The sequence below is a fragment of the Anolis sagrei genome, chromosome 5 (genome assembly GCF_037176765.1).
Source record: "Anolis sagrei isolate rAnoSag1 chromosome 5, rAnoSag1.mat, whole genome shotgun sequence".
NCBI classification, from domain to species: Eukaryota; Metazoa; Chordata; class Lepidosauria; order Squamata; family Dactyloidae; genus Anolis; species Anolis sagrei.
In genome coordinates this window covers 143,513,963-143,537,400 of record NC_090025.1, presented here as the reverse complement: position 1 = coordinate 143,537,400, position 23,438 = coordinate 143,513,963, and the positions used below count along the sequence as shown (strand labels likewise).

General features: G+C 39.8%; 1 protein-coding gene across 1 annotated transcript in view; it reads right to left on the bottom strand.

Annotated features, from left to right (window-relative positions):
* Positions 1 to 251: 251 nt before the first annotated feature.
* The window catches only part of MYRFL (myelin regulatory factor like), a 62,213-nt gene continuing 39,026 nt past the window's right edge, over positions 252 to 23,438 (bottom strand). Inside the window, exons 14-25 of the mRNA XM_060777468.2 lie at positions 20,249 to 20,415; positions 19,650 to 19,713; positions 17,532 to 17,620; positions 16,172 to 16,240; positions 14,415 to 14,461; positions 13,261 to 13,428; positions 8,612 to 8,674; positions 5,545 to 5,632; positions 4,781 to 4,855; positions 2,106 to 2,214; positions 1,449 to 1,523; positions 252 to 1,361 (exon numbers count right to left, since the gene is read on the bottom strand). Of these exons, the coding sequence (XP_060633451.2) occupies positions 1,275 to 1,361; positions 1,449 to 1,523; positions 2,106 to 2,214; positions 4,781 to 4,855; positions 5,545 to 5,632; positions 8,612 to 8,674; positions 13,261 to 13,428; positions 14,415 to 14,461; positions 16,172 to 16,240; positions 17,532 to 17,620; positions 19,650 to 19,713; positions 20,249 to 20,415 (1,101 nt within the window). The 3' untranslated portion in view covers positions 252 to 1,274. The remainder of the gene's footprint in view (positions 1,362 to 1,448; positions 1,524 to 2,105; positions 2,215 to 4,780; positions 4,856 to 5,544; positions 5,633 to 8,611; positions 8,675 to 13,260; positions 13,429 to 14,414; positions 14,462 to 16,171; positions 16,241 to 17,531; positions 17,621 to 19,649; positions 19,714 to 20,248; positions 20,416 to 23,438) is intronic.

Here is a 23,438-nt window from a genome sequence, read left to right as displayed (position 1 = left end):
GTTTTAATAGCTGTGGCTTTGAAGACTTCAAACAAATGTTCATGACTTCAATTTTATTTGGTTCTTCTTATTTCCAATACAAAGGTATCAAAAACTGAATTACAGTAAGTATTCGCCAAGAAAAGAAAAAAAATATAGCAAACAGCAGCAACTGATGTCCACAGGGGTTGAGGCTGGATCTACACTGTCATATAATCCAGTTCCAGAATGCAGATTAACTGCATTGAACTGGATTATATGGCAATGTAGACTGATATAATCCAGTTAAATACTTAATGCAATTAATTTGCCTTCTGAAACTGGATTATATGGCAATGTAGATCCAGCCTGAGTGAACAATTGGTAGAATTACCAGATGAGCAGGCAGCAGATTTCCAGAGACTGAGTCAGATACATCTAGTTTACTACTTCCTTGTAATATTCAAGGAAGCCTTGCATGGTTGGGCAGGATGGTTTGGTGGGGTGTTGGCAATTAGATCACATAGTAAATTGGGCCTCTAACACTAGGAATATGGGTTCTATCTTCATGCTCTGAATTCCAATTTGTACATAAATTAAAAGTTGTATTAGTTATTTGATACTTTTTTGTATTAGAGTAGCAGTTTCATGTAAGGAAAAGATGTGAAGGCTGAGAGCAAACTAGGATAGTGAATTTGCCTCTTTTTACTAACCTACTTGTATACTGCTTACAGCAGTCGGACAGGTGGTTCATATTTGTGCACTTTGATTTTCTTGGCACTGTGATTCTCTTCTAAACTATATAACCCTTGGCAGTCAATTTTCTATCAGCTCTAGCCTGCAAGGGGTACAACACTTGTCTAGAGGCATGTGTCAATGTTCAGCACCAAATACAGTATTGGTAACAATACTGGGAGCCCCTGGTGGTGCAGCAGATTAAACCATTGAGTTGTAGAACTTGCTGACCAGAAGGTTGGTGGTTCAAATCCAGAAAGCAGGGTGAGCTCCTGCTGTTAGCCCCAGCTTCTGCCAACCTAGCAGTTTGAAAACATACAAATGGGAGTAGATCAATGGGTACCGTTCCGGCGGGAAGGTAATGGCGCTCCATGCAGTCATGGCAGTCAGATAACCTTGGAGGCTTAGAAATGGAGATGAGCACCACCCCCCAAAGTTGGACACGACTAGACTTACTGCCAAGGGGAAACCTTTACCAACTAACAAACAAATAAAGTCCTGGTAACAAACAAAGATCTCTGAAGCACCAGGAGGTTTTCTCTTCTTTCCTTTCTTTTTCAAAGAGAGTTCAAGCTGTCCTTTCAGAAGCAGTTGCGGTAGAAATAGAAGTAGTAATCAGTGAAAAATATCCCAGCATAGTTAGGATCAGTTGAACAGTCAGCAAGGTCCTGGCAGGACAGAGAAACAAACATAAATTAAGATAGGGTCCCACTATCACTAAATGAGTTTTTTCTCATTTTGAAACCAAAACTCACAGGAACAGCCACGCGAAAATGGTAGGCGCTCTCGTACAACGACGCCACAGGAAGAACCCAAAGATGCTGCAATCCCTAAAAACACAAATGAAAGAAAGGCAACAACAGTAAGCTAGTTGTCAGTTTTGTTGGGCTTACATGTATCTCCAGGCTGGAGCATTTCCTAAACCACGTGGCCATCACGGACAAATCTTGTATAGCAAAACATATTATTCATCTTCCTGCCATTACATGGACATTATTCCATCATAGCAAAAATGTCACATGTGAAGCAACCCTAGGTCAGCTCTTAAGTATGCATATCTTGACAAATAAGGGCTTCATTGATTCCAGTCATCATTACTTAAACTGAAAACAGTCACATGAAATGTACCCGGCTAACTTTAGAAAATGAAGGTCAAAAGGTCTTCCAGATACAATGAATCCAAAATCCTTTGTGTAAGCATATAAGAAAATGCATACAGCTTTTACAAAGCTTTGCCAGGCTATTTCAAATATTTGAAAGGACATATCGTTTATCACATGACTTCATTACATTGATGCTTCTAAACCCAACAATATCTAAGAGAAAATGGTCTGTGTTTCCTTTTAATTGTTTCTTTACTGACAGATAACATAAACAAAAGCTAGACAGAAATTGATTAAAAATAGTAGTACCTGTGTGGTTTCCTGAAAGAATTCACTCTTCTTATGAGATGGTAGATGATAAAAGCAATGCTTTCCAAATGTGATTTTGCATTGGAATATAATCAATGGTTCTGTTGTACTTAAAAGAAAGCAAAATAACATGAAAAGCTGTAAAGTTCTATACCAATCTTTGACAAACAAGGTTAAATTCTAAGAAGGAACATGGTGGTACTAAAATATCCATATAAGTCAAAACAAGCAAAGTGCATAAGGCAAATGCTGACTTAATTTTTTATTATGTTTATTTATATCCTGCTTTATCTCTCAAAGCAGCTCACAACTAAAACATTTCAATACAACTTAAAATATACAAATATTAAAACAGCATTAAACAATCCGGGTTAAAACCATAAAAGCATATAAAATCACATCACAAAATCACAGTAGCCCTTGATGGTCTTGAACACCATCTTTAAAAGCCTGCCTGAATTAGCCTGCCACCGGAAGGACAGCAGGGAGGGGGCCATTCTGGCTTCCATAGGCAGGGAGTTCCAGAGTTGTGGGGCAGCCACCAAGAAGGAAGGACCGCTCTTTCATTCCCACCAACCAAGCTTGAGATGGATGTGGGACTGAGAGAAAGGCCTCTCCTGAAGATCTTACAGCCCAGGCAGGTTTGTGATGTGGTCGGCCAAATAGCCTGAACCTGAATTGTCTAGGGCTTTAAAGGTCATAGCCAGCATGTTGAATTGTGCCCGGTAACAGACTGACAGCCAGGGGAGCTGCTGAAACAGTATCCAGCCCCAGTGAGCAACCTGGCTGCAGCTCTTTGGACCAGTTGAAGTTTCTGAGCACTCTTGAGAGGTAGCCCCATGCAGAACACATTACAGTAATTCAGGTGGGATGTAACTAAGGCGTGTACCACCTTGGCCTGATTTGACTTCTCAAGGAACGGGTGCAGTTGACGTGCAAGTTTTAATTATGTAAAGGCCCTCCTGGCCACTTCTGACACCTGGGCCTCCAGGTTCAGTGCTGAGTCCAGAACTCCAAAACTCTGGATGACTTCTCCCAGTGGTTTCATTTATTTGTTGAACAGCATGGGGGACAAAATGGAACCCTGTGGAAGCCTACAGGTCAATGGCAGGGGGTTCAAACAGGAGTCCCCCGGGACCACCTTCTGCCTACAGCCCTCTAGGAAGGACTGGAGTCACTGTAAAACAGTGCCTCCCAGTACCATCCCAGCAAGATGACTCAGAAGGATAGCATGGTCAATGGTATCAAAAGCTGCTGAGAGGTTCAGGAGAATCAACAGGGACACATTTTCCCTGTCTAGCTTTCTGCAGAGGTCATCCACCAAGTTGACCAAAGCTATCTCTGTTCCATAGTCAGGCCTGAAACCAGATTGAAATGGATCTAGATAATCCATCTCATCCAGAAATCCCTGGAGTTGGGAGGCCATCAAACACTCCAAGACCTTACTGAGAAAGGGGAGGTTGGACACTGGCCTATAATTATCCATTATAGAGGGGTTCAGGGATGACTTTTTAAATAGAGGCCTCACAACTCCCTCCTTTAGGCAAGTTGGAACTTTGTCTTGTTCCAAGGAAACACTGACCATCTCCTTTACCCACTCTGCCAGTCCCCCTCTGGCCTGTTTGATCAGCCAGGAAGGACAAGGATCTAAAATACATGTGGTAGCAAATGGAAGAGAATTCTGCTGAAAGATAAATCTAATTCTATCTACTAAAGTTGCTCAGAGAGCAACAAAGAACCATCGAAACCCCACAGAGACTAAGGAATATTTTAAAAAATCACAATAGTGCATTGGTAACAGAAGCACATGAAAGAAATCAACATGTTAAAGAAATTACAAACAACTAAATATTTGTGCTTATTTTTACATTTCATTGCTCAAGTGATTCAACCACTGTAAGACCACTGTCATTGCTGGTGCCATCAGTGGAAGAGGTGTCTTCATCTAACCAGGGTTTGGTTCCCACTAAGCCATGGAAATCAACTGAGTGACATATCATACTCTTAGCCCCAGAAAACCCCATGACAGGATTCTTGGATTCCTTAGGGTGGCCATAAATCAGAAACGACTTTAAGACATAAAGTATCAATATGGGGATATGAAATGTATAATGTCATACTTCCCCACTCCTCCTCTCTGTTCCCAAGCAGGTTGAGGTTGCTTTTACTAAAATTCATTTTCCTTTAAATTATTCTGCCATAATTGTGAAATTGTAGCAAAAGTAAATTTAAAAATCGAAAGCCCGTATGCACTGGGTAGGTCATGTATAGACAGAAATGCGGGGTTAACAAAATAGTACAGAAGAGTAATTGTAGGGCCAAAGCAGCACCATAGTGCAATTGCAGAGAAGTGTGATACTGATTGTCTCAAAACTGGTATGTTTCCATTTGCTTCAACAACACAATTGCTGCGAGACAACAAGCTGGTGTGATAAAGTCCCAAAACAACTGGAGGCAGGTCTCAATTCCTAGTGCAAAATTCAGCAGGATGCTACTTCATTTTACCCTTCATTTTGTAATACGACTCTCTTACGAAATAATATAAGATTGGCTGGCAGCTCTGTATAGGTCAACTGCTTGGCATTTATTATGAAGGAGTAAATCTGTTGCAACCATTTATATTGGTGCCATAATTATCATCAACTACTGTGATATTCCTTTTATCTTGTACTTACTTGATTTCTAGTGTGATTTTTACCTTGAGAGGCGTGTGTTTGTTAAGGGGAATGATGTAACTATAATTTCCAGACCTGAAATAATACAGATTGACAACATTTGACATATGAAAAGTCTCATCAAATAACAATACTTTTGAGATATTTATGAAATTATGAAAGCAAATTTAGCAGAATAATAAACTATTGAATTATTTGAATGGGAAAAGAACGATATGAAATAATTCAGCTTTACAATCTAGCAAAAGAATAGACTAGTCAGTTATTTGAATGGAGCAAAGTTGAAATGGTTCAACTCTTCACACAATAGTAATCTTATGAAGTATTTATGTGGAAAGTGTTGTCTCACACTAAATTAAATTAAACTTGAATAAAATCACTATTGAATGGGCTATAAGTAGAAAGATGATGGTTTTGTGCATAGTATCCAGTCTGCCTGTTATGATTTAGCTAAGATCTGAAACATGCAGAAAATGAGAAATATGTGGAAAAACTTGCCTGTCCAGAAATTTTACATCCACTTGTACAGATAAGCACCCCAAGCCTATAGTATATGATTTTGCTTGAATAAAGAATTTACAGAAATATCTGACAAGAAGAAACTCTTTTGAGTTGGACATGGCTCTTGGATACTTCCTATAGTTTAAGTGAAAACATCTGACAAGAGATCTTCTAGTTGTTTTATTGTTGCAGCAGTATAACGAAATCGCCACTTTGGGCTACTGCATCAGACAAGAGAAACATAAAATAAGCCTTTTACCTACCCACATTGTAAGTTTCTTCTGCAATAGCGATGGTCTATTTTCTGCTGTGACTCCAAGATCTGCATGGAACTGATTGTTGTATCAGTCCCTAAGAATAAAAAATAATAATACATGTCAACATGTGCACATACCCTCAAAATCATTTCATAAACTGAGAAATAAGGGCAAGATTGACACTTAAGAAATGAAAAACAGGACAAAATGATACCAATTACATCACAGTAGGGGAGCAACTGGTTTTCCGGAATAAAAATTGTTGTACAAGATTGGATTATGCTTTTTCTTTATCACCTCCCATGCTTCAAATTGCACAAGTTATCATCCTTGCGAGAACTACCACGAGAGGCAACAAGACAGATTAAAAGTGAATACAGTCCCCAGCATAAAACTTGCAAACTATCACTTTCCCCTCTTATCAGTGTTATCAGTCTTTTGACTTTGACATTTTGCTTTCATATTCTCACAGGCATAAACCAGCCTTTTGAAGGAGAAAAAGAACTCCGAAAGTGACCCTACAAATGATCTTGCAAGATTTTCTCTGATACTACAACTGATTTCCTTCACATTCCACCCAAAAGACTTCAAATCTGAAATGCAGCATAGTTCAGTCACCCTATGACAATACTGCCATTTTAAACAGGCATAGCCATGTTGCCTCATAGCAAACTAAAATTCAACAATATTGCTACCAATTGAAGCTTTCCCTTGTATTGGGCAGACATAAATTTAGGGAAACAATTGCCAAGGGTTGAGGATGGGGGAAGCTTAAACCTTCCCTATAGAGCAGTGGTTCTCAACCTGTGGGTCCCCAGATGTTTTAGCCTTCAACTCCCAGAAATCTTAACAGCTGGTAAACTGACTGAGATTTATGAGAGCTGTAGACCAAAACACCTGGGGACCCACAGGTTGAGACCAATGCCATCGAGAGTTATCCCGATCTGGATTGTGGGTACTTGGCCTTGGGCAAGTACTTCTTTTAAATGAGATTTTAAGCCACATTGAATGAGACACCAAGCAACATGCTACATATTATGGTACAGGCTAAATATCCCTTATCTGAAATGCTTGGGACCAGATTTGCATTGGAGTTCAATTTTTTTGAGAATTTTAGAATACCATATTTACACAGGTATACACTATGGATGATCTTGGAGATGGAACCCAAACATAAACATGAAATTCATGTATGTATCATATGTGCTTCATACCTACAGCCTGATGGAATTTGTATACAATATTTTAATAATTTTGCACATGAAACAAACTTTATGTAAATAAACTGGACCATCAGAACACAAAGGTGTCATTCCCTCAGTGACTCATGTGAACAATTTTGGATATTGGAGATTTTGGATTTCACAATTCTGGGTAAGGGATGCTCAACCTGTTTTGTGTAGTTTAGTCTTTGCTATGAATACCGTGAGAGAAACAGAAATGTGGGCTGAGTTTTCTGAGACTCCATTTATACAGATTCAAAATGCAAGGGGTATGAATCATGGGACAGAACTGTTCTCAGCACCTTTGTGATGTTCCATAATTATTTGCATAGAAACATTTTATGATGTATTTCATGGTATTATTCACATTGGGATTGTTGAAAGTATAGCACCATAGCCCGGGGGTGGGGGAGCACTTAAGAGTTCCAACACCCCCCCCCCCCAAAAAAAACTGGTTTACTCAAGAATTTTAACTGGTTAACCAAGTTATGAGTAAACCATGTTTCTTTTTTAACCTGACACATTTCAGGGCAGGGTTGAATTTTTAACCCCCCCCCCCCCCCCCAGGCTACGGCCTTGAACTTTACTATACCTTTAACAATTACTTAGTTAAAACAATACTTTTAACTAGTACTATATAGTACTATTATTAACTTTTGAGGCTGTGGTGGTGCAGCAGGTTAAACTGTTAATCTGCAGAACTTGCTGTCCAGAAGGTTAGCAGTTTGAATCCGCAGATGGGGTGAGCTCCCCAGCTTCTGCCAACTTAGCAGTTTGAAAACATGCAAATGTGAGTAGATCAATAGATACCACTTCAGTGGGAAGGTAACGATGCTCAGTGCAGTCATGCCGGCCACATGTCCTAGTAGACATCTATGGACAACACCAGCTCTTTGGCTTAGAAATGGAGATGAACACCACCCCCCAGAGTCGGACTCAACTGGATTTAATGTGAAGGGGAAACCTTTACCTTTTAGTATTACCGTTGGATCAGTTCAGTGTTTAGTCAAGCAAAGTTTGAAATTTCAACTACAACACCCCGAATCCCACTGGAAACTCTTTCATGCCATCCATGAAAGATGGGAAATGTGGTAAAGAAAATTGGTCCTTGAACCCACTATGCTTTCTTGACTTTCCAAACAGGACATGCGCTTAAAATAGTTAAAAATGTGTTCATGTAATAAGAATGTGTAATGAACCCATGAAGGAAGGAGAAACATTTGAGAACCCAGCTGGACTTCCCTCTTGCAACAAATCAGTTCTCTTTGGTAACATATAGCAGAAGGAAAATACTCAGCAAATCACATCAAATAGATTTCCTTAAAGCAAGGAAATTATGATGAAACCTACAGATACTTGATAGATACAGAAGCTGTCCCTAGCAATAAGCTATATACACAACCACACTAACCCAGATAACGGACGATTTACAGCAGGGTTGGGGAACCTCTGGTCCCTGACCTAATATTTATGCCATTCGCAACCTAATTTCAAAAACATTCTGCAAACTATCAAGTCAGATCTTTGGCTTGAGCAATTTGTTCATCCTCTGGATGGATGAAGTGGCGTGAGAGGATACCAGAAAAAAGAAAATGAGTACAATGTGGGAAAGAGCAGGGAGGGCTGCACTATTCTTATAGTAGTTATGATTTCACAAGTAAAGTATATATCGTCCTTCTTCTGCCTCAAAAATAACATGGAAAAATAAATTTTGGACTACAACTCCCAAACTCCTCTAGCTAGCACCATTTTGGCTGGAGGATACTGGGCCACTTTCCCCCAACTTTGCTTTAATAAAAGTAATAAAAGTGCTTTGGAAGGATTTTTTTTTAAGATTAAGGAGGGCTCACAGTCATTTCCAAGGTCAGGCTTCTCAATCCAGTTTTGTTCTGCTAGTTCTTTTCCTTTATTTCCTGAGGGAAGAATAAACATTTATCACCATAAGTGCCTTCACGAATTGAAACAATTATATGATTCAGTCATCCAGAAATTCTCAACACATAGAAAAATGAAAGATGTTTGTAGATCAATGCACCTTATGATAAAATCTTGGCCCAAACCTCACAGACCATTTCTTTTGGAGCAGAGAAAAGTCTCCAGTGAGGGAAAAAGAATCAGAACTTGAGAGGCTGGTGTTGACTGTCTAATCTCATCCCCTGATCAATCTAGAAAAATCGATCAGGAAAAATTTAGAACTTGAAAATGTGTTCTGAGCTTCTACGTGAAGACCTCCAGCATGAAGGAACTGGTAATTGTTAGCTTTTAAGAGTTAGCTCAACTGAAATTATGTACTTCTGAAATATAATAATGACAACGACAACAACAACAACAACAACAAGGACAACTTTATTTATAGACTGCCCTATCTCCCCAGGGGGATTCAGGGCAGTTTGCACACAAAAAATGCAAACATTCAATGCCCTACGCAAATACAAACATCTTAATAATAATTCAAGATAATGCAAAATAATAACCATAAACTTATAACAAAGCAAAAGTTAACATCAAAATGAAAAACAAAATACAAATAATCAAATAAATATAATTATACTGATAATATAATTAACAATTTAGACATAGACCCTGAGAAGACAATTAAAATACATAAACATGGCTATCATGGTTGTTCTTTCTCATGCACCACAGCAGCAGTGGAATACAAATAAATTAGCTAGCATTCTGATGGAGTTAAAAGTGTCCTAGTCCTCCTCCTCCTCTCCATAGACCAAAGTGCATAAGTGCGTCTTCAAGAGTTTTTTTAAGAAGAGGAGGGTGGGTGCCATTTTTATTTCTTTAGGGAGGGAGTTCCAGAGACGGGGAGTGATCATGAAAAAGGCCCCCTCTCTCGTTCTCACCAACCGTGCTTGTGACGGGGGTGGAACTGAGAACAGGGCCTCCTTCATTGACTACAGTGCATTATATGGCCTGTATAGGGAGATTAGACAAATAAAGCCAATTTGAATATTATGCTATTGAATTAAAACCAATGTATCAGAAAGAGATTGTGTTAGTCTTCTCCCCCTCCCCATTGTTGTTCTTCCTAACCTGCAAAATAAAGACTCCCCATATGATTCAGAGACCCATTTGTCTTGTCAGTGTTCTCATTTTGTGGAAAGCATCAATTCACCTGTGGGCAGCACTGATCGAGAGCTTGCTTCCTCTTCTCATGCACAGATTATAACCAAATCAAACAGAGCTATGGAGATTTAATTCTGACATATTTCATATTGCCATTTTTCAAATCATGTTCTGGAGAACCTTGGACTTTCTCAGTAGCCTAACTGAAGTTCATCAGTGAGAAGAGATTCACTTGTGAAGCAGAGTCCTCTCTCAAAATGATGAACTTGCTTATATTTCTGAACAGAACTGCAAAAGCAGACTGGAATGGCAGATGAATCTTACTTTAATACTAGTGGCAGAACTGCACTTTTGCCCCATGCTGTAGTTCATAAGCTACAACTTTCACTATCCCATTCCCTTGTTCCTTGTTACAGTTGGGCATGTTTTACAACACTTCTCACCATAGGTTATTGGGCACTGTTTTGAGTTTAAATCGTTGTTTTATATGCTAGTTTTATCTTTTATTGTATTGTGTGTTTATTTTATACGTTGTTCTAAACACATTGAGCTGTGTGTAAGCCGCCCTGAGTCCCTTCAGAGAGATGGGAGTGGGGTACAAAAATAAAGTTTTTGTTGTTGTCATTTCCCAGCACACATAACATATAGACAATTCTGGATGGTTGTGTGGATTATTTATCCCCCAATAGAGGAAAATAATCTGAAAATTCACTAGGAACAGTGGTGAGGCTACAGCACTGTCTACTAGACTTGGGCATTAGGGACTTACCTTGATAATAATAATAATCATCATCATCATCTTTATTTATACCCCACCACCAACTCCCCAGAGGAGACTCGGAGCGGCTTACATGAGGCCAAGCCCAGTAATATATTACAGCAAACTAAATACAGAACGAAGAAAAAATAACATCACAATAAAATAAGTAAAACATACATGCAAAATAAAACAGTGAAAAATAACACAGTGAAAAATCACACACAGTGGGCGGGCCAAATGCATGACATAAAATGATAAAACTCTGAATGAGATAACAATAAAAAGGTATATTTGTAAGGGAGGAGCAGTGGAGTCAGGACTTCGGTATGGTGGGGGGAAGTGCAATATGAGGACAACATTGTGGGAGAAATAGCAGGAAAGAAATATACCGTCACTCTCCAAAGGCACATCGGAAGAGCCAAGTTTTTAGATCCTTCTTAAAGGCTGCTAGGGTGGGGGCTTGCCTAATCTCACCAGGTAGTGAGTTCCACAGCCAGGGGGCCACAGTGGAGAAGGCTCTCTCCCTCGTTCCCACAAGTCATGCCTGTGATGGAGGAAGGAGCGAAAGAGGGCCTCCCCCAAGGATCAAAGAGATCGTGCAGGTTTGTGGAAGGAGATGCGGTCATGAAGGTAGGCGGGTCCCAAACCATTTAGGGTTTTATATGTGATAACCTGCACCTTGAATTGGGACCAGTAAATGAATCCATTTCGTGTTCAGCTTCCAGAGGGGGCCCCGATCCGTTTCTGTCTGAACCTCCTGAAATCGGGAGGTCAGATATTTGTTCTTTGTTTTGTTTTCATGTACATTATTTTGGGGGAGGGGACTTTACCTGCAGGCCCAAAGCCTATGGGTCAGGATTTGGGCCTACACAGATTGATTGCATGTGGCCTGGCAGGGCCTGCAGCCAACACCAAGTGAGGAGCACTCCATACTCGGTGCTTGACTGCAGACCTTGTGAGGCCTGGGTGCATAGGCCCAAAGCCTGCACCCGTAGGCCCAGACACTTTGGGCCTACAGGTGCAGGCTTCCCGGCCTATGCGCCCAGGCCTCGCAGGGCCTGTGCCGAGTTCCGAGTAAGGAGCACTCGGCGCTCATTTGCAGGCCCTGCCAGGCTTCATGCAATACATCCAAATGGCAGGCCCGCCTTCCTTTCATATTGATTGCGTTTTCATTTAAGAAGAGGGCTTTCTATTTCATGCCATCCGAATAGACGGAACAAAGCGGAACCATGAATGAAATGAATGGGACAGATTTTGGGTCCATGACTACTGTCTACTGCTTGTGGCAGCTGGCTCACTCTGCTCTATACAGTGTTTAATAAAAATATTAAATATTTACGTCCAGTGGAGGCCAGGGAGGGCAGGGACCCCATAAGAGCCGCTGCAAACTAGCCTCCTGCGGGAGCAAACTGCCAGCACGTCCATGACGTCATGAGACTGCGCCTCTCTCTCCGCCCCTTTCTCCGCCTCTTTCTCCGTGCCAGCGGAGAGTACGCTGGCAACGAGAGTACGCTGGCAATGCTGCCCTAGCAAAGGAAAAACCACTCTGGCATGGAGAAAGAGGCGGAGAAAGGGGCGGAGAGAGAGGCGCAGTCTCATGACGTCATGGACGTGCTGGCACAGTTTGCTCCCGCAGGAGGCTAGTTTGCGGCAGCTCTAAGTGTGGCGGCCTGAGGCGCAGTAGGGAAGGCCTGCCTCCTTGGCCTGCTGCTGCCTGCGTGGCTCCGGAGGCTCTGCAAAGGCCAGGATGGGTAGGGATGGGCCAGGAGACAGGTAAGGAAGCACGGGTAAGAAAATAATATATAAAATATATAAAATAATGTATAAATATTAAAATTGAGATGGCATCCCTACTTTGCGGATTTTCACTTATTGTGGGTGGTCCTGGAACGGAACCCCCATGATAAGTAAGGTGACACTGTAATGATAGAGCCAGTCTGAACCTAAGCTTTCAATGTACACCAACAGAACACAGGTGTTATCTTAATCAGATATCCTGCCAAGAAGTTGCCATAAGAAAAAGAACAGTTTCCTTTAAAATATCATAAAACGTGGCAAAGCATTTAGTGACACTTTAAAGGGCTTCCTTTACAATGCTATAAAACCTGGCAAACCATGTGGTGGGTTCTGAAATTCCTTACCTAGGTGTCTTCAAGGAAAGGCAAGAAAGCCAGAAGTGCTTGGCAAAGCTATCTTGTCTTAAACAACAAAGAGTTGTACGGCCCAGTGAAGGCTAACATAGTTTATTTTCACATTAACTCTTATAGAATATACCCTACTTCATCAGCCGCAATGGTTTCTGGCAATGAGAGCTTGGGTCACAAAATATTGTTAGCTTTTAAGCTGCCGTTTTTACCTGCTGCAGCCTAAATCTGGCTACTCCTGTCTTGGAAATGATCTGTTGATTGATAATTATTGTTTAAGAGCTTGCAATTCTGAGTCAGTTCATGCTCTCACTTTTAATTGCTATTTTTTCTGCCTGGTTATCACAGAGCATTCAAACAGCCATAACAACATAGAAAAATCACTCCTGAGCAACAATTTGATATTTTCATACTTACTGTAGGGAAAAATGTTACCATTATCACAAAAAGACTGCTAAGTATATTCCTCCTTCTCTTGACCAACAGCAATACAACATCTATTCCTGGTTTAACTTACTTTCTTCTTTTGTATTCATTGTCAGGTAACTCAGCTCACTTCTTTCACCCGGATGCACTGGACAGCAGTACGTTCTGTGACAAGGTAAAATGTCACAGAAATTCACTTCAGGGATGATATTGGTTGGTCTTGGGTTTGGAGGCATCGTTTTGTATCTAGTGATGGTCACTGCAACAGAAGAAATCCATCTGTAACATGCATAATTATCCATAGTAAATAAAAACCCAAATTTTGTGTCTAATTCTAAAACTTGAATACATTATACCAAGTTTTCATATTTGTACGGATATTTCTGTGTAATAGAAAAATTCTTCCACTTCAGTTCTACAAAAGGAGCAACATATGCTCTGGCAAATGAAATTTTATTTCCATATCTCAGACTAATTTTTCCGTAATGTAGCATTGGCAATTATGATTTTAACTGTATGCCATGGGGATCAGTTTCTTCTAGCCAGCCCCCAAACTAAGCCATGATTCCAAGGATGTAAAATCCTATGCCTGATACTAAGAGAGCAACCTTTTTTTGTATCAGGAGCGACTTGAGAAACTGCAAGTTGCTTCTGGTGTGAGAGAATTGGCTGTCTGCAAGGACATTGCTCAGGGGACCCCTAGATGTTTTACTATTCTGTGGGAGGCTTCTCTCATGTCCCTGCATGGGAAGCAGGAGCTGACAGACAGGAGCTCACCCTGCTCCCTGGATTCGAACCACCGATCTTTCGGTCAGCAGTCGTTTAACCCATTGCGCCACCAGGGGCTCTCAGAGGAACTGTGGGGAAGATTCAAGTATTGTCTGCCCAGGATACCTTTGCTTCCCATGAAATGTTTCTCAACTTTCCATATTTCTAGCACTGCAGTAACTTAACACCACTGTTGGGAATTTGGAAAAACAATTCAGGCATCCAAAAAGAGTCAGCAGGAAAATGTACCAACTGAATGTAAACAGAGTAGAGCTAAGAGTTCTAGATGTGAATGATTCACACTGTTTCATTACTTGCAATGCTAGAAATTGTTATTTGGGGTAATGTTTTCATCCCTCCTCCTGCTGCTATTCTCTGCACACACCTAATTTTAAGGTCACATTGTACAATTTCAGATTTCCCAATAACTGTTGCTTGACATTTTTCAGGCTCAGATATGAGTTTATATTGTAGTACCTGGCAGAGTGGTGGATGGAGGGATTGTTATCCGACTGGTCGACATGCTAAGAAAGTGTGATAAATAATATTAGAGGTTAATATTCCAATAGAATAGCAACGTTGATGTATAAACATGTTTAATTGTCTACAACAAATGATGAGACAGGAAGATCTCTCAAACAAATACAATGAAGTGAGAGCTCTCAGAGCAAATGTTTACTGTTGGGATTCAACAATGCTTACATAAGAAAATAGCCCTCATGATGGGAAATTGATAGATCAGAAGATACGGTTTTAGAAAGTTTCGTAGGGAAGCCCATCCCTTGACTGATTCTTTCACTTCATCAGTCCTGCCTGCACCTTTAGTGTTTAGACCAATGATGGGCAACCTTTTGAGTTTAGTGTGTCAATACTCGCCAAAAAAACGAGGTTCGCCATCATGGGTTTAGACTGATATTCTTAGGGCTACTCCCCTTCCTTGTTTCCAGTCCAGCGGAGTTGATGGCAGAGGAGCATTGCTTCAATGCTTGTGGTCTTTGCTTCTTCCAGCATGCTGACATTTGTCCGCCTGTCTTGCCAAGAGATTTTGCAGGATTTTTCGGAGGCAACACTGACATTCCAGGAGTTGAGTGTGACGTCTGTAGACAGTCCATGTTTCGCAGGCATATAGCATGGTTTAGAGGACAATAACTTTATAAACTTTATTAAACAAGCACCTTGGTATCCCTAGGGATGTCTCAGTTCTCAAACACTCTCTGCTTCAATCGGAAGAATGCTGCATTCGCAGAACTCAGGCGGTGCTGTATTTCAGTGTTAGTGTTGAGTTTTGTGGAAAGGTAGCTGCCAAGGCAGCAGAAATGGTCAACATTTTCATAATGTTACATCATTAAGCTGTATTTCTGGCATTGCAGAGGGATTGACTGGTGACTACTGGAAGAGCATATGCTTTTATTATTTTTATGTACACAGGCTTATCCCCATATAGCATGTTTTTCATATAAATACCTGAAAGAATCATGCCTAGTCAATATAAGAAAGCTGGACTTTCTTGTCTTTTGATGATCAGTAATATTCAAGGCTTTGTTCCCCCTGTTCTGTTTTACCCTCTATTAATTCATTAAAATGTTTTGGGGTGGTTAAGGAGAAGTGCTTCAAATACCTTGAGTAAGCTATCTGTCCTCCATAACTCTTCCAGTGAGAAGGAAGAATAGCCAAGGAATCTGATAAGAGTCGAAGTGTTGAACCATATGAGTTGAGGTGGGGGAGTGTTTGCTGGGAAGTGTCACTGAATACTCCAAGATAAACAGAAATGTCATCTTTTTTAAAGAGAAGTAAAAAAATACGGCACCCAATAGCAGTATTTACTGTCATATCAGCTGGTGTAGCTCTCTTTCTCCTTCCTAAATGCATGCAAGAATGAATATTTGCAATGGGTTTCTTCCTGCTCTGCACAATTATAAGAATTGCTCAAGCTTTTGACAATTTTTTGAACTTCAGAGACAGTGATGAAAACACTATTTACCCAAAAATAATGACCCCAAAAAACCTTTAAGCAATTTCTTTTTTTGTTAAGGATGATAAAATTTGCAAGTATTCTTTCTATCTCTATTTCACACAAGAGCAGAATTCAACCCCCTTGGAGGCAATCTTTCTAATATGCAGCCTGATACCATTTTACAGTAAATGTTTGAATGCTTTAAATAATCCATTATCTACCCAGAGTATTACACAAGGAAGAAATTAAAGCCCATATGAACAATATATCGGTTACTTGCCTGGATCCAGATTGGACAACGTCTTGCTCTGGGATACTCAGTATATAAAGGGTGCATATGGTCATAATGCTGGAATGAGATAATTAAGTTTACAAACTGAGATCTCTATTTGTATACAAAAGAAAAATAGAAAAAATAGAAAAAGGTTATACCAATCCCCACCCTTCTTAAGTACTTCAAATAAATCCAATTTGATTAACAGAGGCCCCTCCCCCTTCTGGCACCAACGACTGCTCTGGCCAGAGGGAAGACAGAAGGGAGCAGAAGACACTGCCATCTTGTCTTCTGCCTATATCATCACTTCAGAGGCCCCTCCCCCTTCTGGCACCAACGACTGCTCTGGCCAGAGGGAAGACAGAGGGGAGCAGAAGACACTGCCATCGTGTCTTTACTAATAATATAATATAGTATATTGTATATACGTATAATATTTATAATATTATAATGTAATACAATATAATACTAGTAATAATAATTCAATATTATAATTATAAATATATATTTAATTACATGTAATATTACTAATAATATTACAATATAATGGTATAGTGCAATATAGTAATATATACTGATATTGTACTTTGCTAATAATATAATATATTGTATGAAAATATATATTGTAAGCCGCTCTGAGTCCCCTTCGGGGTGAAAAGGGCGGCATATAAGCGCCGTAAATAAATAAATAAATAAATAAATAACAGGGATAGGGAAGAAGTGTGTATGTGATTTTTCTGCCTCATGTACCAGAATACCCAAATCAGTAAATATTTTAACTTTTAAAAATTATTGACATTATATGTGCATAGAGTACTGGATGGGAATGCCTAAATCTCCTCTCAGGCTGGTAAACCCACTGAGTGGCCTTGGGCAAGTCACATTTTTCTCACCCTCAGAGGAAAGATAAGACAACCCACCTTTCAAAGAAAACCCAACTTATGGCACCTTAGGATTGCCATAAATTGTAAACAATGTGAAGGAATAGAACAATAAAAATTTCTGTATACATATATTTTAATAAATTATATCTGACACTCATACAGGTAATAATTATAGTTGGTTTACCTGGAAGCGCTGATTAAAACAGCAAAAATTACATCTAGTTAGTATGTTTTTCTTGCCAAGGGGCCATCACAAGACAAATCGCCTCTAAAAAAACCTTTCAAAGTAAACCCAACTTATGGCACCTTAGGATTGCCATAAGTTGTAAACAATTTGAAGGAACAGAACAATAACAATGTCTGTATACATATATTTTAATAAATTACCTCTGATACCCATACAGGTGATAATTATAGTTGGTTCATCTGGAAGTGCTAATTAAAACAACAAAAATTACATCTAGTTAATATGTTTTTCTCACCAAAGGGCCATCACAGCAACCAATGCAATTACAATTATCTGGAAAATCCTATAGCTGGTCCATGACTGTTTTTTTGCTGGAGAACAAACCTAAAAGAGAACAAGAGAGGAAGAAAGTCCAGAGTAACCTGTATGAAACCTTGCAAGCACTTGGTATACAACATTTTACGGAAATGTCCCAATTTATTCAGAGGAAGGCTTGGCTCTCTCTTGTTCCAGATCTAAAAGCATAGATTTAGACAACCATCCTCTTGGCTCTAAATCTTTTGCATCAAACAGTAAGCTAGATTAGAAAGTCTTAATGTCTAGATCTAAGATGCTATGAAGCATGCCAAATGGCAGCAACTAGTGCTTCCATGTCACCTAAACTTTATGGTGCTGAACCTGTGTTGACGATAGAGTCCTGTGCCTTAAATAGTTCCTTCTATCTATGGTCTGATAGAGTAGATGCACTGTCCTGCTGGCACAAAAATAATCAACGATCACTGATGCCTATATGTATATTCTACTGTCTGCAATTAGAATAAGATGTCAATCGTCAAATATTGACAATCACATTATAGTCCGGTTGCTATCTGTCAACATGTATTATAAAACAAGTACTAAAAGTACTCTAGAAGAAATTATTATTTCCTAAGATCCAAATACTGCAGATGGATGGCTGCCCTCCAGACTGCAAGAGCTGGAAATTTGTAGTATTTCCTTCTAATGTTTCTGCACCTCAGCTCACATCGTCCATAACTTCCATTGCCCATTGGCTGATAGGAAAGGCAGATGAACCCTGGAGTTGTGCACCTTATTCATTTTTGCTATGGAACTATGTTTGTTCAGAAGAAAGGACCTCATCCCATGACTTACGAAAAACAGGGGGGGGGGGGTTGTCTTGTTAGAGCCTCATCAAACACGAGCTTTTATCCACTTTAATCCACTTTAAATGCTGTGACTACCTCCTGCACAATTCTGGGTTTTGTAGTTTAGGGAGGTCCAGGGCTTCTCTGGATGAGCAGTTTAAATGCCCCTCCCTAAACTACAACCTTAGAATTCTGCAGGAGGCAGTCACAGCATTTAAAGTGGATTAAAGTGGATAAATGCTCAAGTATGATGAGACCTTCAGGGGCAGCTGAACCATAAGGCAGATTACGCTTTTGCTTAGGGTGCTGTCCTCCAGAGGGCATCCCCGTTGTCAACACTGGGACGCGTCCCTCTCCCAGCATTGGCAAGTGGGTAGGGAAGAGGCACTGGGAGGGGCTGCGTGAAACTGACTGTGGAGGCCATGCTTCACTGGCCCCTGGGCGTGTACTCACAGCCCTCTTTCCCCCATGGTGAAACCACCTCTGTTAGTGTAGCACAGGGGTCCACAAACTTTTTAAACCAAGGGCCAGGTCACAGTCCCTCAAACTGTTGGAGGGCCAGATTATAATTTGAAAAAACATGAATGAATTCCTATGCACACTGCAATATCCTATTTGTAGTGCAAAAAACACTTAAAAACAATACAACAATTAAAATGAAGAACAATTTTAACAAATATAAACTCATTAGTATTTCAATGGGAAGTGTGGGCCTGCTTTTGGCTGATGAGACAGGATTGTTGTTGTTGTTGCTTTCAAGTCATTTCAGACTTAGGTTGACCCTGAGTGAGGGCCGGGTAAATGACCTTGGAGGGCCGTAGTTTGAGGACTCCTGGTGTAGCATATCATCCCATTGTGTTTAAAAAGAAATTGATTCATTTTTAAAATCCCATCACATGCTCCTATTTTCAATCCTTTCTCCCGAAATGATCTGCGTTTTTTATCACACAATCAAGTACTGTCCCCTCCCATTTCTTTTGGGAAAGAAGTGGGCGGGGACGGTACTTGGGAAAGAAATGGAGCATCAGTGCTCAGTAGGATACCGACCATAGGAATGCCCATTCCTCCACATCATTCAACAACATTCAAAACAATTTTAAAAACATGTTAAAATAATACAAATTGTGAAAACAATGCTCTTAAAAACAGAACAGCACTCTGTGAAAGCCCTTTCTTTAAAACCATTCAATTCTCAAAAGACACATGCTATAATATTTTTTTTAAAGATAGTGCATCCCTTCACAATGTGCATGTTTGGTTTTCCTCACCTTGCTAGGTTTTGTGGTGACTGGTTTTCTTGATGGTAAGTAAGAACCAACCTGGCTAAATTTCCTGGAATGTCAAAAACATGTGTTATTTTTCCAGCTCATCGTAACCGTAAGTAACAAATCAAAAAGAAAAATATTAGGATGGTCAAATTGGCAAGGATGAGGGATCACAGAAGTCTAAATTTCAGCAGGCAAACTTTATCTTTGGCATGAACAGATGGATGCTGTTAAACATCGCTTACGCTTATACATTCCTATTTATTTATTTATCCTATTTATGGAAGTTGCAAGAATACATTGCATTTGTTAGAAAATGGAATGTGATGAAAAACCAATTTGTCAGGCTGTGGAATCTTACAAAATTATTAATATGGGGTTTCTCCTTTTGAATATGGAAGTGCTTATTTCAAACTGTAATAACATAATTTGGAGCTTGACATAATAGAACAGCAATGTTATCCCAACCACATTCTTTTTTAAAAAACTGAAAATATTTATGTAATTTTTTTAATTGTCAGAGTAATTTGGCTCAACTCAATTGTTCATAAATAGTGTGTGTCAAACCATAGATTCTAGCTTGCACTGAGAAATTTATATACCTCCTTGGGTTGTTTTCAGTAGTTGTCATTGACTTAAAGCTGTTTGTCCGTTTCAGTTTAGCCAGTGTCTTATTCCACCTTTCCAACTCTTCTATCCTCACTTCGAGATTGTTTGTTAATTTGCAGAGCTGCTTCACAGCACCCACATTTTCCATAAAAATTTGGTCCTGGAAGACAAAGATGGAAGAAGTTAACTAATCAACAAAAAGCAAAAAGAAGTAAGTGCAAGGATTTGTATAAAGTCTAGAAACATTTTTAACATGCTATTGGCTAGATTATTCCATGAGTTGTAGTCCAAAAAGTAATGCTTGTAAGTGCTGGTACAGATCCTAGAGTAAATACTGAAATTACTGCTTCCAGTTTATTTAAAATATAAATCTACCTCCCTACCTAATACTGTATTACAAGCTGCTTTTGAGACTCTTCTCAGTTTCAAAAGTGCTTTGGCAGACAGCAGTGGGAACACAACCACAAAGCTCATTTGGAACCACAGAATTAGTTGTGCAGATGTTTGCATACTGGCCTTCATATCTCACTCTTCAATTTCACCCTGGAGAGTCCTCAAATGTATGAAATACCATCACAAGTTAATTCAAAATAGAAGATCATTCTGCTGGATCAGTAAATATTTCAATAAGTATACATATAGATGTAAAAAACTTAAAATATGTCCCATCTGGAGTAGATTGCTACTGAGCACTTGTGCAGGGAAAGCAGCAGTTAATGAGAGGATACTGTGCACCACCACGCTAAAACATTTGTTTTGAATTAATGTTGTGCTCAAACACTAAATATATCATGGCAGGCAGCTGAGGTTTTTAAATGTTTTCCCCCTACAAACTGTTTCCCCATTGAAAGATTCAGAATTCCCTATTACACTGTACGTTCTGTGCATATCAGATGGTGCAGACAGGCTCAGCTGAGCCATTTATCTTGCAAGTCCAACACAACCACCCAAGGGAGAGAAAGACAGATGGAAATAGAGAGTCCCCCTTATGCTATTTCAGAAGGGCTAATTTATTTCTTTATTTTTATTTCTTTATTGATTAGCTAAGAAAGATGCATGTCACTGAAGAGACATAGGCGAGGACCCATCAAAACATCTCAAGGAGATTTATAGTTAGACTCCCCTTCCCCCTGTTTTTCTTTAGGGGTTGCCTTCCTGTATTAGAAAAGTTACTGGAAAAGTTATTTTAGTCCCCTCCTTCCTCCAAGGAGCTCACTGTTTCTCTTTCCCTTTGTTGCTACTGTGTGTCTCCAATTCATTTCGGAATTAGAGAAACCCTAAACTGACCCCTACGATGATGTTGAGAGTGTATGACCTCTCCAGGATCACCCAGTGGGTTTTCATGGCCAAGCAGGGATTTGAAACCTAGTCTCCAGAGTTATAGTCCAGGATGTAAACCACTATGCCACACTGGATCTCTAGTCTCACTTATTAGGGAAAACCAGTGTATTCTCTTGTTTCTGTTTAGAATTGCATACTGGCATTCATATTGGTCCAATTAGGGGGAATAGAATATGCAAATGCCCCATAACATCATATTATGCATAATGCTGCATTTGATTGAATTGCTTTCCCATGCTAATGTGTAACATGAACGCTATCATTTAGACTTGGAATAAAGTGGCTATTGTTCCATCTGTCGTTAAGCTGCTGCAGTATGCTTAAGCTATACAGAACCACCATTGTAAATGGTACACAGAGATGTTCTGTTTTGCTGGTAGCTATAATGTACAACCACATATAATATGTAGCATTAAAAATCTTCTAACTCATGCTAAGCCCACACAATTAATAGAAATAAGACATTTCACACTTGGTTTACTGGAGAGTTTCTACAAAACACTCATGCACTTGGAGTCATAAAAACCCTTGTTTTTATGGAATGAAGCTACACCATTTCCCAGTTGGGCAACAGATTCATGGCCAAATCCTCCTCATAAAAGAATAGGCTATATGAGGAGCGAGAATATAGATTTATTGAGCTGCAAATTTTTATGAAACCCCAATTCAGCACACTTCTAGATAGTGAGATGTTCACACTAGTAATCAGAAAGCACTGTCTGGCCATTCCATCTTTTTTCTCTGGGGGAGAGAGAGAGAGAGAGAGAGAAAGCAGAGAAAAACAAAAAAGAGATACAATAGAGGTTGTATGATGTCCTCATAATATTCCATTGAAGGAAGCCAAGCAATAATGTGATAAAAAATGTCATCTGGAATCACTTTAAGGGTTTGGGAATTATCAGCAAATAGTGCAGAACAACAGAAGCATTTTGTGGTTTTTAAAATAAAAAACAAAACTACTACAACAAACCCTACAACCTTTCAAAACCTTTGCCCCATCTGGGCAAGACTTAAAATAAACCCATTTAAATCCTGTCAGCATGCACAACTTAGACTCTATTTTAAAAATTGCAGTCTGAAATGGAGTAGCAAATGAACTCAGAGACACATCAATATGCATGCCTATGAGGGGCATTCATTAAAGATTTCCCCTGACCCACTTCCTGTGGACTGAGACCAATGAAACTTGGCACAATTATTAGTCCTTCTCTACATAGGTGCCACCTAGGGACACACTTCTCCCATTTTGTTAAACAACTCTAAACACCTCGCTTGAAGAACTCGACAGGTTGTGACTTTGGAAATCAGTCTCATCACCTTCAAAAATAACTTAATTGTTGGAAAGAGGTGGAAGTCCAATGGTGCGAGGTCGGTTGAATAAGGGGGATGCGGTAGAATTTCAAAGCCACAGGAGCATGCTTCCATTTGGGCAACATGTGGATTGTGAACTGGTGCATTGTCTTGCAGAAGGTGGACACCTTTGGTGAAAATGCCACGTCTCTTGGTTTTGATGGCCTTCCGCAATTTCCGTAGCAGTGAAGCGCAGTATACCCCAGTGATCATGGTACCCTTTGCTAGGAAATCCATCAGTATTACTCTGTGTTTGTCCCAAAATGCTGTGAGCATGACCTTGCCTGCTGAGAGTTGAGCACGTTCCTTCTTTGGAGGCGGTGAATCATGATGCTTCCATTGCATCAACTGGACTTAAGTCTCAGGATCATAGTGATGGTCCCAGCTTTCATTCTGTGTGATCAGTCTGTTGAAAAAATCCTCCTGGTTTCCATGGCACATCGTCAATAGAGCCTGAGAGCATTATACTCCATCCTGCTTCTGGAAAGGTGT